Source organism: Zonotrichia leucophrys, chromosome 4, assembly GCF_028769735.1.
Source record: "Zonotrichia leucophrys gambelii isolate GWCS_2022_RI chromosome 4, RI_Zleu_2.0, whole genome shotgun sequence".
Classification (NCBI taxonomy): domain Eukaryota; kingdom Metazoa; phylum Chordata; class Aves; order Passeriformes; family Passerellidae; genus Zonotrichia; species Zonotrichia leucophrys.
In genome coordinates this window covers 882,798-898,134 of record NC_088173.1, presented here as the reverse complement: position 1 = coordinate 898,134, position 15,337 = coordinate 882,798, and the positions used below count along the sequence as shown (strand labels likewise).

Sequence of the window (15,337 nt, the reverse complement as noted above, 5' to 3'; positions counted from 1 at the left end):
TTCAACCAAAATGGCTACCATTTATTATGAATACAAAACCTGAACTGGCCAAGACTTGCAAAGCAGCACTATAAAAAAAATTTAAACCTTTCTGGCACTACAAGTCCCAGTGCCTGGAACACTTGGTTTTGCAAAGGACCCTCACAACTAGGAATAAACCCCAAAATTTATCAACTTGTTTATTTATTTTTTTTTTTTGGTAGAAGTAAGTTTTCCATGTTAACAAAAGCAGAATAGTTTTATTTAGTGTTCATCTCACACCTTTGACAGCTGCAGCTGTCAGGCACAGAAGTACAGTATTAAAATAAACTGAACAGAGTTGCTCATTGCAAAAAATCACACTATGCAAACCTGTGGATTGTAACATCAACAGTATAAAATGTAACAAAATTGGAACTTTTAATTTTTTTTAAGCTTTTAAAGATAATAGTCCAGGCTATAAAACTATATAAGCATTGAATAAGAAATGTTAAAGTCAACAAGTCTACAACAGATACATCTTGTAAAAACTCAATAAATTATATATATATTTATAATATCTAGTAACATTTAAAACCATGCACAGTTTTGTACATTTTCTTTTTTCAGTACAGGAAAACTCTTTGCTTCGAGTACTTGGAATGTACACAATTAGCAGACATTTGTAAGAAAATACCAAAAAATTCTTTTTTTTTTTATTCCAACAAAACAAAAATCTATAGAAATCTACCTTCTCAAACTTCCACTGAAGTAACCTCAAACTATAAATTATTTATTTTAGGATAAGGATTCTGTGGCTCTAAGAAGAAAAAAAATCTTTCAATGAGATGCTGTCATCCTGTTATTCTGAAACATTGATATGCAATATGCACCAGAGAAAAATGAAAAGAACGAATTCAGGATGTAATTTGCTTTCCCTCTTCTGGTAGTACATAAAGAAGTCTTCTGGACAAAAAAAAAAAAAAAAAAACAAACCCACCCACAAAAAATCCTCAGCCCAAACATCCCCCACCGTCAGCTTGATCCATGCTAACATTCTTTAGGTCACTCCTGTGCTTTTACACAGCTATCTGGTGTTGAGGAACAAAACAGCATAGCATTCTAAACACCAAAAATCAGGCATCACTGGCACTTTCCAATGTGTTAGATGCAAAAGAAATATGCAGCTGTAGCAGCTCTCCTGCAAACAGTGTCACTATTCTGCTCACATGGCATTTCTGAAGCCCAAAATACAACAGTACTGGCAAAGGGGAGAGAAAAAAACCTACCCTGCACCATCCAAAGTCAACATTTCACTTTGCTGCATACTTGTTATTAAATCGACCACAAAGAATACCTTCATTTGAAAATAGAAAAATAAACACCCACACCCCCTTAATGCACAGTGGTTAAACTGATGGAAGAATTCTTGGCCCTATTTTTCTGAAATGTGTAAAAATCATCTCTCTGCTGCTATTTGTTTGGTTTTAACCACTGGTGATGTATTGAAAAATAAACTTACCTTTGCTCACTGCAATCCAGGATAAACTAATATTTTTTTAATGAATACATATATATATTTATAACATTAAATGTAATTTGTTAAAGGACTGTACATCTATACATTCTTTCAATATTTCCCATAAACACAAAGGAAAAACTTGATTAATATATTTTTTCTCCATTTTAATAAGTTAAAAAAAACACCCTTAAGTTTGGTGAAATTTAAAGTTTACAGTAACGCTATGCTATTTAAACCAATGAACAGATATGTTAATGTCTATAAATAACTTTACAAATATACATGTTAAGGTACAATTTTTAAAACAAAACTGTGAAGATACAAAACAGACAATCAAAAACATCTTTTCTTTTGCCCAGATCAGTATATCCTAGATTGCAATGCTCGTATTTTGAGACTCTCTCTCAGTACTGCTTTACGTTGCATTAGTATTATACATTCTTTTCTTTCAATATATTTATTTATATATATACAAGATATATTTATAGATTTATACACAGATTCTCTGGAATAAACCTTTTTGATATAAGTTAAAGGCTCTTGCCTACAGGTACCCGTAACTTCTTTCTCCAAGTCACTGCATGTAGATGGAGCCAAACCTCTGGCCTCGAGGGGTGCATGGAGGAGCTGCTCCCCCCACTCACCCCTGGCAAGCAAGAACAGGCAAACCCCCAAAAATGAGATTTATTCCTTTTTTCCCCCCCCAGCTGGCTGGTCTCAAAGGTCAGGGTGTGATGCTCTGCTCCCCAGGGATCCCACAGGTCTCTGCCATCCCTGGGCTCTGCTCCTGCCCTGGCACCGACTCGTCGCTCCCAGCCCCGTGCAAGGGCCAAGGCGCTGACACTTCAGATGACTTGACCATCTCTTTTTCACCATTTTTACTTTCATTTCTCCATGACAAATTTGCATTTTATTTAGCTTTGCTCTCTGTTCTTCCAGAAAGGATTCCTTCTATGTAGCTGGGTAGTATGATCGTGAAGCTATAAAAACGACGACAACAAAAATATAGGTATTTTTATAAATATATGAATCCCTGCAGGCAACGTGGCTTTTCAGCTCCAACAAAAAGGTTCATGTACAGATTGCATAAGCGAAGAATTTCCACATTCTTGACACTTTTTTTTTGCTTTTTTATAAAAGAAGTTTTCTTTTTCTCTTTTCTTCGTATTGCAGGCACAGAACGGTTACTGTGGCACTCGGAACGCGGAGGCTGGGAGGTCAGCACCCCCCAGGTTCAACATTCTCCTTAGTAAAGGAAAAATCCCTAACAAAATGGAAAGTAAACAAAAAAAACCCCAAACAAACAAACAAACAAAAAATCATCTAGGACAGATCATCTTGGCAAGAGATTAGTTCCTTCAGGCCAAACAGTGCTTCTTGACTTTTCATACAGCAATAGGGGAAAAAAAAAATTAAAAAAAAAAAATTGACAAAAAAAAAAAGTTTCTTTTTTTTTTTTCTTTTTTTTTCTTTTTACCCTGAACAGCTTGTCAACAACACAAATCTCCAGGCACCATCACACAGTTCCACTGGAAGATCCTTCAGTACGGTTTCACGCTCGGCGCCCCGCACTCGTGCCTCCACGGGCACAATGCCCACCCGCCCGTCTGTCCGTCTGTCTGTCCACGTGCCCGGGCTGCTCACGTCCGGATGACGCCGTTGCAGGGCGGGTGCTTGGGCAGGCAGGGCTCATCAGGCAGCAGGTCATGTGCAAAGACCGAGTCATCCCCTGAGGAGCAGGTGCTGTGGGTGTCCTGCCCGGCCGGCGAGTACTGCTCGAAGGGCACCGAGAGGTCCAGGTACTCCTGCCAGGGTGACAGAGACATCAGTGCTGGGGGTTCTCCATGCCACGGCCCAAGTGACCCCCTCCCAAACCCATCACACCACACTCACATCGGTGGATGTCACAGTGAGGACCCTGTCCAGGTCTTCCACCAGCTGCTTGAAGGTGGGTCGCTGCGAGGGGACGGCGTGCCAGCACTCCCGCATGATCATGTACCTGCACATGGGGACATGGCACAGTCACATGTGGCCAAGTGACACCCACCCACCTGCCCATCCATCTCCAAATCACTGAAGGAACAGCTGTGGCCAATGCAGCTTCAGCCATGGCCAGCTGTGGGGAAGAGGAGGGTTTTGTGGAGCCATGGTCCGCATCACTGATCATCTGATGGTTTTGTGGAGCCATGATCCTCATTAGTGATCATCTGATGGCTTTGTGGAGTCATGATCCTCATTAGTGATCATCTGACACATGACTGTGCCCCCAGAGCAGGAGGAGGACCTGTCCTGAAGGTGACACACCAGAGCTACACCCCAGGTGCCACCTGCCCAGTGAAGGGAGGTGCTGCATGTCACTCAGCAGCCTCGGGCTGAGGAAAGTCTACCTGGAGATGGCCACACCATTTCCCAGTGGGGATGTCCCAACAGCCCAGAACGCAGAGCCCAGTGGGGTGTATTTGGCCTCAGAGGGAATGGGGAGTGCAGCAAGGTCAGCCCCAGCACACACTCACAAATCATGGGTGCAGTTGGCAGGTTTGTCCATCCGATGGCCTTCCTTCAAGAGCTTGAAGAGTTCCTCAACAGGAATTCCTGGGTATGGAGACCCTCCCAAAGTGAAGATCTCCCATAGTAGCACTCCAAAAGACCAGCTGGAAACCACAGAAAGATCTTTAAAATTCAATGAGGTTTTTTTCCAAGCCCCCCCATATCCCATCCCCCTTGCCTGGCTTTATTTCTGTGCAGCCATGCATAGCTAACAAAGTCATCAATAGCATGACTAATTGCCTAGGCCATTTTTACTAGTTACTTGGAGATCTCTGCTGATCCAACTCAATAGCAAAGAAATCCCAGGCACCAAGTCTGAAATTGAAATGAGCATTTAATCAGATAGGTGACAGCCCATCTATCACCGCCAGCTCTTTGTTAGGTCTTCCACCAGCTCCACTGAATGGAACAAATCAAATTATTCATGCACGGCTTCACTGAATTGCAGGCTTGGAACCACAGGCCACTAATTGTGCAAGCTGATACCAAAACTTGCTTGTTACAACACCCATTTCACTGGCCAAGCCGGGGGAAAAATACCCCAACAAAAATCAGCAGAGCACTAATGTTACACACTTCAGTCCTGCAGCTGTGCTCTGGTTAAAAGTCCTTTTTTCAAAACTATCTTTTGCCTTCTTCATTTTCTTTCTAAAAACAGGGATTATCTGTCTCTGTTTCACTTTCATGCACACTCACTCTCCCATTCTCTAGATTTGATTTATCTGTCATGCTCTCTGCAGCATTATCTAAGCAAGGAAAGTATGATTTAAGATGAATAAAAGTCAAAATATCTGAAAAATACAGAAATAGAAAGGATTTGTTTGTCCAGTTGTGAGTGGTGAGCTCTGGGGAGAAGGCAGGCTAGCTACAGAAATGCTATTATTGATCAAATATTAAAATAAAAAGCTAGTGTATATGTGGAGCTGCTTCAGCCCTTGCAAAATTCAGATGTGTTACTGATTTACATGTAAGGAGTGCTCTGCTGTTTGGTTACTGTGCAGAGGCACTAAAACAGATGAGACAGGATCAGAAAAAATGAAATAAATGAAATGACAAAATTAATCTGAGACTATATTTGTTGAATATTCTTTGATCAATTTTAACAAGAGGCAGAATATTTCAAGCTCATTCCACATCCCTGACTGAAGTGTAACAGTCTGGGACAAAGTGTGGAGGATGCTGAGGGTAATTTTTTTTCTCATGAGGTTTTTTTGGCACAGTATTTTTCAACTGCTGGATGAATCACCTCATCTACAAAGTGGACGAAATACCTGTCCGCTTTCCAGTAATTTTTCAGCAGCTCCCTAGAGACCCTCAGATGAAAGCAACCAGATAACAGCAAAATAAAACCACGTGCGTGAAGATGCAGCTTGGAATCAATTCCTGCACTTTTGCATCCCCAGGCACTCCAGCAGAGAACAAGCCCGGGTCATGGTTAGCAGTACTTTTGTCTGTAAGATACTATAGGTGTTGATTTCCCCGTTGTATTTTTTTTTTAAAAAGTGAGGGTTTGCTTACACATCGCTCTGGTGAGTGTAGACCCGGTCAAACAAGGCTTCTGGAGCCATCCATTTCACAGGCAGCCGACCCTGTAATTAGGAAGACAATGGGAACATCCCATCAGCATATTCCCCCAGCCACAACGGCACCATCTGAATCTTCTTTTCTAATCCAGTTTGAGACATTTTCATTAACAACCACATCTGCCTTCCCGGTCACTGGGCAAAGCAGCAGTGGCCATATAAACAGATTAGAGCATTTGATCCCCTGGATCTTCACTGACAATCTCTGCAGTGAATGCTCTCTGTAGAGGACTGTATTTCACTGCCAAGGCAGGTTTAGCATATCAGTGCATCTAAATCTTTGCATGGGAACAGCATCCAGGGCTCATAGATGCAGTGAACTCTGTGGCAGAGCATGGGACAACGCTTTCCATCTCTTTGTCTGGAAAGTACAGTTGACTCCAAGTCCAAACCCAGTTTAGGCTCAACTTGAAGGGAAACTTCCAAAGAGTGAAGGCAAGGGCCAGGTCCTCTAAGAAACAAATCCTGATCCTGCTGGAGGCTAAAGGAGGAGGTCAGATCCCATCCTACATCAGGGTCAGAAACACAGACTGCCATGTGAGAAATACAAGATGAGAAAGGCTAGATTAATCATAATTCTCTAGGGCTTTTTGTTTGGTCCCTGGAGGGAGACAGAAAGTACTGTTTTTTGTTTGAACCATGATTTGGATATGGAGGAACTTTGTCCTCTCCTCACCCACTGTGGGAGACAACTAGAGATGAGACACAGGCAGGATATACAAATGGGATTATGCTCTCAGTTGTTCCACACAGCTCAAACAGAGAAAAATCCATCTAATCTGTGATTAAAATTCCCAAGAATTGTTATTAATTTATGATTAAGAAATCCTGGCAATTAAGGAAGATTTCTGATATGCTATTGAAGTGGATCAGGATGGACACGGTAGACTTCAAACGATTGCTTGGACATTTAAACCCCTTGCAATCCCAGGACCCGCAGGTTCTGCACTGCCCTCAATCTTCCCCTGCCATCCCTCACTCTGTCCTAGTCAGGGTTTTCCCTCAGGGCTCAACATCTGCTGCAGGCTCTGAACCAAGACACAGGGCTTCTTCTCTCAGCCCTTCACTTGTAAATTCATCTCTACAGAAAATATAAACAGCTCCAGGCCTCAGCCCTTGTCTGGGACCATCTTCTCACACTTGGCAGTGGAGTCAAGAAGCTCAGATGCAAAAAAGAGAGAAATACATGAAAGACAGGTAGATCCAGGTATACAAGAAATGACATTCCTCTGTCAAGGGCTCTGGTGAGACAGAAGTTAGCTCCTTGGGTCGTTTATGAACAGGAGTGGAGCAGACTGGAAAGGGCTCCACTCCTGTTTGGGAGAAACCTGAGCTTCTCTTAGTCTAAAGCATCCTGGTCAGAGCTGAGACCTCACAACCAGCTGCTAGCAGGACCAGGATCTGTCAGGATAAAAACACGGTGGATAGACTCCTGGGACCAGCCTATCTACAGTCCCTCACCAGGTGAAGTCCTTGTCAGATTTCTTCCTCCTAAGCCCCTCTAGGAAGGGAGATGTGGGACAAGGGCCTCTTGCTGCAGGGATGACCGAGCCCCCTGCCAGAAGGAGAACTGTGTGTGCTTGGCAGCTCTGTACTTACATTGGTGGTTTTCTTGTAATAGTCAATGTTGTGAACGTCTCTAGCGAGGCCAAAATCAGCAATTTTCATCACATTATCTTCAGTGACTAACACGTTCCTGGCTGCCAAGTCGCGATGAATGCACTGTGAAAGGTGAGCAAGCCAATAAATTCAGGCTCGTTAGCTGGAACCAACGGCACCGTGTGGTTTATGAGCTGAGCTGCTGTTTCATTGACTCCCAGGCTCATAAAGCTGTGGCACTGCTCAGCTTCTGGCTCTGTGTGTCACCATGCCACCGTGCCTGCTCAGTGGGAGCCACCTCTTAGCAACACTGAATTGGTGGCCTTTTCGTGCTTTTCGTCTCCAGATGGGATTTAGGGGTGAGAAAACCAACTTCCCTCCCCTGGGATGGGCAGCTGCTTTTCTGTGCTGGTTCCCCTAGGAAGGGGAGTGCAGGGTGAAGTTTGGGTATCTTCAAATTAAGGTACCCCTCTACATCCAAAATGCACAGACTCACAGAATGGTCTGGGTCGCTGGTGCTTTTATAGGCGTTTTGTGGGTGCTAATGATCCTGGCAGGTGAGAGCTGTGCAGCTGCATGGTTCAGGAATGCAGCCTGCATACGGGGACTTTGCATATGGATGAAGCCTCCAGCTTCAAAACCCCAAGATACTTCATCCAGCAATATTTGGCCTCTAAAGGGAGAAGCCTGCAATGTTTTGCCTGGGGTTGTCCCAGACACAGAGCATTCCCTGCCTTTGAACGCGTGGCATTGACCAAGGCTTCTACCAAATAAGGTTTCTCAACTCACCTTCTGAGATGCCAAGTACTCCATGCCCCGTGCCACCTGGTAGGCGCAGGAAACCAGGTCCTTAAAAGTCAGCTGCTCCTCGGGCAGCTTGCAGGTGTCAAAGGAATAGTCCATGCCAGGTGGGCGTCGTGCCCTGAGGTATTCCCGCAAGTTCCCCTTTGACGCATACTCCACCAACACGTAGAGTGGTCCTGCAAGGAACAGCACATCAGCATCCAGCAGGGGAAGAGCTGACCACCCAAATCTCATCTGGGCCAGTTTGGGCAGCCAGTGATTATAAAGAAGGGAGGGCCAAATCTGAGCCTCCCATGACCCCGCTACGTACCATCCTGTGTGCAGGCACCAAGGAGGTTAATAATGTTTTTGTGCTTCCCAATCATTTTCATCATTTCCATCTCAGAGACCAGGTCAGAAAGGTCTTTGTCTGTGGCATCATCTGGACAAAGTAGAGGAGGAAAACAAAAAAATGTCAGGAAGAAAATGAGTGTTTAGGGGTATAGTTACAACTGCTGTGCAGCCATGTGGGGCTTTGATGGGGAAACAGTACTCAGAATATGGAAGTATTTGGCTTTATTCTACTTTGGAAAGAAGAATCAAAATAAAAACAAAACCTACTACCACGGCAACAAAAAAAGACAAAAGAACATATAAGTGGAGGTAAATGTTCATATGGAAATCAATAATGCCTTTTGTCTTCTGTTTCATCCTCACAAGTATTAAAAAAAAAAAATCACATTTTGGTACCTGGTACCTGCTCTTCAGATAGCATCTGTCCCTCAGTTCTAGGGGACAGCAGTTAATGATGGTGGAAGGTCAGGGCTGGGATGGAATGTATTTTTTGGATGAAAAGCTGCAATTTCTCTACAAAAATAGAAAAATCTATCTACAAACGTAGAAAAATTGGCAAAACCTCCCCAAAGGAATGTTTTGGTTTGTAAAGATGGAAATGCTCCTAACTTCCAAAACCAGCTTCAGAAAAGACTGAGGGAAGTGTAAACGTACGAAACCTGTTTCAGATAAGAAATGAAGGAAATGTAAATTAACCAAACCCATTTCTCATAAGAAATATTACTTTTTTTACCCAATGTCCCCCCATGTAACCTCAAGCCCAGGCTGCTCACTGCCCTGCTTGCTCCAGGTGAACTCCTCAGCTGTCTGTGGATACTGTGCCTGGGGGCAGGATGGGAAATGGAGACTTATCCAGAGGAGCCCACTGAATCCCCCATTTCTGTCTCTCTTTAACTTCTCAGGTGTCTGGGACCAAGCTTCCTCAATGAAAAAGTTCCTCAAGAAGGAGTTTGTCAGCTGAAATTCCGCAAACTCCATCTGAGATTGCTGCACAAGCTTTTGGTAGAACAGGCAGCGCTGGTTAGGGGAGGAGTAAGGAGTGGGCTGATTCATGGAGCTGGCTAGAAGTGAGGGGGATTCCCCTTCATGTCAGGGATGCTATTACCCCCTGGCAGAGAACTGGGTTAATTCCCAGTCCCTCTTCCTGATGGGATTTGCACTTTTGCCTGCTCTCCAGGGACAGCCCTCACCCCCAGGCTATGTGGGTAAAGGGGAGGAGAGGCTGTTCCTGCTTTCTTCTGTTTGTATCTAGTTTGAATAAAAGACTTAAAAGAGAGGCAAAGAGAGGAAATCCCAGCACAATATGCTGTTCTGTCCTCTGTGGACTCCCCGTACCTTTCAGCATCTTGACAGCAACTGTGATGGCCTTGTTTGGCTTGTCCTTATCAATCCCAATGGCTTCTGCCATCACCACTTGGCCAAAGCAGCCCTCGCCAAGCGGCTTCCCCAGGGTCAGGCTGGAGGGAGGAACAGACAGGAATGTTAGGGGGTCCTGGTGTGGGGACACTCCCAGCAGGCACAGAGACCCCAGCCCGTGGCTCTGACTGACCGAGAGCGTGTCAATTCCCACTTGGGATCTGGAGGTAGCTCCAGCTCGGAGACGTTGGCCAGCATGGGCCCGTCGCTGGAGGAGAGGCGCGTGATCCGGACCAGCGGCGTGTTGGAATTCATGGAAGAGTTGGACTCCAGCGACACCTGCTTGGGTAGAGCAAATGAAGTGTTATTGCCAACTGTATCTCCAGGGCAGGCTGTGGCTGAGATGGATCACTGAGGAGGTTTGAGCTCTCTGGGCCCATGGACAGATTTCTGGGAATTTCTAACTGGGAAATGCCCCAACCCTTGCAGAAATCCACTCCTTTAGGCACTTGTGGTCAAGTGTTTAGCAGATGGAAAAGAGGGACAGGTCAGCCAGTGCCCTCCAGTATGAGGAGGTGTAACCCATCCAGTTTTGTTGCCTCTCCACAACCCATACAGGCTATGAAGTGACTTCTCCATCCTGGCACTGTCAATGCCCACTGGGAGCTTGCAGCCAAAGCTTGAAATCTGTACTGTACCCCTCACTGTGGGGTTTCACAGGGTGTCTTTTGGTCCTGCCCCTCTGCAATTTCATGCAGCGGAACATCTCTAACTTCACAGAGGACCTTTGCCACCACCACAGGAACAGCTCTGGGTTCACCAGTGACATCTGTGAAAGCAGGAATGAGCACAACCAGTGCTTTTTCTCCCCAAATCCCCACTCCTCCAGGGAGCCTGGACTGGACTTCCCCTGCCAGATGTGCTTTCTGTGGCACTCACAGCTGCACTGCCAAAACCTCTTGGACACAGCAGTGGGGGCTGCTCACAAACCAGTCAGCTGCCACCTCTGCCAAAGCTCCATGGGCATAGAAACAAATAAAATATTATTTATTTTACACTTCTAGGCTGCAGCCAAACTACGTCCCTCTTGGGCAATGTTTTTTTGGTGGAGCTTCTCACCTAGAGAGAGAATTTCAAAGAGATGGAGGAGGAAAAAAAAAAAAAGGAGGGATACCATAGAGGGGAATAGGAATCTTGTATCTACTTTCTGTTACCTGTCTCTTGAGTGGGAATTTGGAGACTTTCTGAACAGTGGGGGTGTTCATGGCTTTTTTGTTTGGCATTTTCATCCTCCAGACAATCACCAAGACCAGCACCAGGAGAAGGAGGAAAAAGCCAGTGCCATAACTGAGAATGCCAGTGTACACTGAGCCCGAATCATCCATCTCCATGAGCTCCTCGGCTGCAGGGTGACAAGAGATGGCAGTCAGGACAGGCTGGGCAGCTGCCCACACACAACTACACACATACAGCACAGGGAATCTGGGCAGGACTTTTTCAGCTACGTCAGTGTCAGTGACTTCGGTGAGGGACTCTCCCAGGCCAGTGGTTTTCCACCTGCAGCTGTAGCTAAAATATTAGCTCAGTTTGCCCTTTTTGGGGTCATTTTACTTTGGGTTTTTAAGAGCCCCCAGCCCACAGATTGAAAACCACTGCTCTAGGCTGAAGGCATCTTCACACATCTGTGCTGTCCCTCTGACCAAGATCTTGCTCTCGCCACAAATCCACACAAGGTGGCTGGGATGCCTTGGATGTTCAAGATTGGGGTTTGCTGCACTTTGCTGATTCAGATTCTCCAACAAACATTTCCACCAGACCGCTGCCTGCCCTGAGGGACCAAGGGGCTTGAACAGCACCCTGCAGTGAGGATGAAAGCCTCACAGGGAGAAAGTCCCAAGGGAAAAATCTGCTTAATTATTTAATGAAAACTTAGTTCTGCTGGGAAGAGGCTGGAAGGTCTGTCCCAGAGAGGTGGCATAGCCAGGAGGGTGATGGCATGAGCCCATCAGCAGTGGCTACCTGCTTGCAAGGCTTCTTAGAGACCAGCATAGGTCAGCTGAGTTTTCCCCCTTGTTCCTTTCAGGACAGGCATGTTGATCAGAGGAAGGAGCCATGGTGGGACTGATTTTCTGTCCCCCAAAGGTGTGCTGGCATCAGAGGGACAGTCAGCAGTGGGAAGCTTTATGATGAAGTCATGCTGGTGCGGTTTGCTCAGGAATGGGTCATGTCCATTGCTGAGCAGTCCCTTCAGCAAGCAGCAGGAGCCTTTCCCTGGCAGCAGCAGGCTCTGTTTCAAGTGTTTGGTGGCAGAGCCCAGGAGGACATGGAGAAAGGGCTGTTGGTGACCTTTGGGGCTGCTCCAGCCTGTGTGCCAGCTGTGAAGGGCCTGACCCTGCCAATGGCCATCTCCTCCCACATGACAGGATACCAGATTTCCTGGGATCAGGCACTGTGGTTGGCACTGCAGCTGCCTTGCCCTCTGCTCTGTCCCTCCTCCTGTAGCATGGACAGGGCATTGCAAGCTGAAGTTCCCCAGGTGGGCTGTATCCTGCACCCCTCTCTGTGGGGGCCTGCTGCTGCTCAGACAGCTGTCCTTCACTGCATCTGACTTCAAAATAAAGTTCTACTTTTTGATTTTTGGTCAGTTTTCTCCTGCATATTTCTTGCTTAAATAAGAGGTGTGAAATCATAAACTGTAAAAGCAGAGTGTGAGTCAGATGAGACAATATCATGATATTCTGAAAATAACAGAGAAATTAGTCTTCTAACCAAAGGAAATGTTTTCTCATCCAGTGGATGCCAGAAACAGAAACAGGATCAGATCAGCTATTACAGAGCTGGCAAATAAACAGAAAAGATCAGCAGATCCCACTGGCAGCAGGGTTGGGCATGGAGGAGACCTTCTCAAGCCCCAGTGAAAGTGATTACATCCAAATCACCCGCACAGATAAAGTCAAGATTAGAAATGCCAAAGTTCCCGTTTCCTAAACACATCCTGAGATGGATGTGTTGTGAGATGGACCCCAAATGTGGTCGTGACTGGGTAAATCAAAGTGGGCTCTTCAGGACTTTGGGTGCCTTTTCAGTAGGGGGGTATTGAACATACCCAAGGTTTGCTTCTGCACTGTCTGCAAGGCACAGCACCTATGAGATTCAATGTGAATACTGCTGGTACTTCCCTGGACCATGCTCAAGCCGGCCCTGCAGCCAAAGGCAGATCCAGCAGGTGAAGGGGGCAGCACAGCCTCATTCCCCCTTTTGCAGAACAGCTCTCTCTGTCGCACATTCTGCGCTGGCTTCATTGTCAGTAAGAGCTTTGCACATGAAAGGACCACAAAATTGAGGTCACTCCGGCCTCGGGTTTCAAGCCCACTGCAGCTTTCATCGATCCCAGCTGGAGCAGGCAGCATGCAATGCCCCTGGGAGCCAGGACTCCTGTGCTCTGCCTACAGATGACTCTCCCTGACCTTCTGTTTGAGATCGCTATCTCGGCCTGCTCATCCGTGAAGTGGAAATAATGCTACAGGCAGGGAAGGGTGTGCTCACACCAGACACTTATGCATCTAATTTTAGGTTAAGATATGAGGTCAGACAGAAAGGATCCTTCATAAGATGATCCACAGTTCATGTCCAATTTAGGTGCCCTGGATCATCTGATGGGGAGATTTTCTTCTCCCACTGTCAGTGTAAGAAGACAAAGCTCCTTATTTTGGCACTTAACAGCCCTAACAAAGAGGCTGTTAATACCTCCCTGTTATTAGACAGAAAAAAAAAAAATCTGTGCATTTTATTGTATTATTACTGCAATAATTTAAATTTTGAGATGCAATGCAAAAAGAGTCAGCTGCAAGTATGCAACAGGGGTCTGCAGCAAATCCCAGAGAAGAGACCTCTCTGGAAAACACCCCTGCTCCAAGCAAGGGGCAGCCTCCGGGAACTTGGCATTTCCAAAGCAAAACATCCTGGAAAGGGAGGGAGAGGCCAGCACAGAAGGAAATACCTGGTAGCACCGTCAGCCAAGCAGAGTGATGTGAGAACCCAATAGAATTCCCTGCGAGACAAGTATATTCCCCAGCATCCTCAAAAGTAACATTTCGCAAGTACAGAATCTCTAGCTCCTTATCCGTTGTGTTAACACCTGCCGTCTAGGGGGAAAAAAAACACACACATATAGAAAGAGGGAAAACAGAGAATAAGCCACATTCCCAGCAAGTGTGAGGACACCACAGGCAAATTTCAAAAGCAGATTAAGGTGGTTCTTTTTTTTTTATTTTTTTATTTTCCAATGGCCCATCTTCCGCATTTATTTATTCATTCCCCTCTGCAACCTGTAGTCAAAAGCAAAAACAAAAAAAAAAGTTCCCTTCACCAGGTTCTTACTCTGTCCCACTAAAGAAGCATGCAAGCAAAAGCATCCAAATGAAAAATTGCCCCCACAATATGACTGACTTTGGGTTAGTGAGGTGAGTACAAGGGTGGGGAAAGAGAGATGGGAAACGAGGACAGTCAGAAAGAAAGGGGGAAGGAGGGGAGATGTAGTGGGGAAAGATTCAAGTGCTGATCAGAGGAATATACGAACATTATGGTTCATGAGTTCATTGAAAATACAGAACTCTAGAATTTTTTAGAATTTCTTCAGTGGGCATCTCAAATCCATATATTGATTACACAGACCTTGACACTGCAGTAGAAATCTGGCTGATAACCAGAGGGTGCCTGTAAGGAACTTTCCTGCAGTGGTACTGAATAATACAGCAGTCAAACCCTCTAGGCTGGAGTCAAACCCCAGAGCCCATGAGACTGGTTCTCCTCTCTAGTTAACATGTTTGCTTGCATGAGCCAATGTTGATATTTATTTCTCCATTACTTCTCCAAAGGACAAAACTGATTAACTCAGTTTTGTAGGTGAAAACTCAAAACAGTTTGGTTTTCCAGAGCTTGGAACATCACAGGTCATTAACATGCAATTCTGTTATCAGCACTCAATTGTAAAGAAAGGAAAGGAATAAAAGTATGAAAAGTTGATAAGAAAATTTGACAGTCATTTTATTGTGGGAATTTTTCCATGGCAATTGCTGTATAGGCGTTACAGTCTTGTAAAAAAAAAAATTAGCAAGAAAATAAGATAAAGCCATTCAGCGTCAGTTGACAGGGTATAATACAAAATGAATAGTAATTTTAATCACTAGATTCTTAAAAATGTTATAGCTCATTCTTGCAGTTGCCAGGGCCTTGGGACAGAGTCTGTGGTTTACCTGGTTTTGGTTTGCGAATGTGGAGCCAAAATGGCTTTTCGGCTATGCCTACGAAATTGTTGGCTCTACACAGATATTCTCCTTCATCTTGTTCTGTCACATTGAACAGATTTAGGTTAGCATCGGCTTCAGCGTTTTTACTGATCCAAGACTGCAGGAATAGACAGAAACCTGAACTTCAGTAAACCAAACAATAGCTGCACGGCACCTACATCAGCTAGGATTGACTGCACGGCTGCGGTGACATCCCCGGCTCACCCTGCGCTGGGACACCTCACCCAGCACCTGGCTGGCGAAAAGAAGTTGCCTTTGACCCCCAAACCAGCTGCAGGTGAGCTCCCTTCCCTTCACACATGCCATTTCTTTGTAAAAACAGACCA

General features: G+C 45.3%; 1 protein-coding gene across 3 annotated transcripts in view; it reads right to left on the bottom strand.

Annotated features, from left to right (window-relative positions):
* FGFR3 (fibroblast growth factor receptor 3) overlaps window positions 1–15,337 on the bottom strand; it is a 54,917-nt gene continuing 39,580 nt past the window's right edge. Inside the window, exons 8-18 of one of the 3 annotated variants that reach the window (XM_064710178.1) lie at window positions 13,703–13,847; window positions 10,911–11,104; window positions 9,896–10,041; window positions 9,682–9,803; window positions 8,324–8,434; window positions 7,999–8,189; window positions 7,210–7,332; window positions 5,546–5,616; window positions 3,994–4,131; window positions 3,374–3,479; window positions 1–3,285 (exon numbers count right to left, since the gene is read on the bottom strand). In XM_064710178.1, the coding sequence (XP_064566248.1) occupies window positions 3,121–3,285; window positions 3,374–3,479; window positions 3,994–4,131; window positions 5,546–5,616; window positions 7,210–7,332; window positions 7,999–8,189; window positions 8,324–8,434; window positions 9,682–9,803; window positions 9,896–10,041; window positions 10,911–11,104; window positions 13,703–13,847 (1,512 nt within the window). In that variant the 3' untranslated portion in view covers window positions 1–3,120. Of the gene's footprint in view, window positions 3,286–3,373; window positions 3,480–3,993; window positions 4,132–5,545; window positions 5,617–7,209; window positions 7,333–7,998; window positions 8,190–8,323; window positions 8,435–9,681; window positions 9,804–9,895; window positions 10,045–10,910; window positions 11,105–13,702; window positions 13,848–15,337 lie in introns of all 3 variants that reach the window. The other 2 variants (XM_064710179.1, XM_064710180.1) reach the window with 2 other exon arrangements.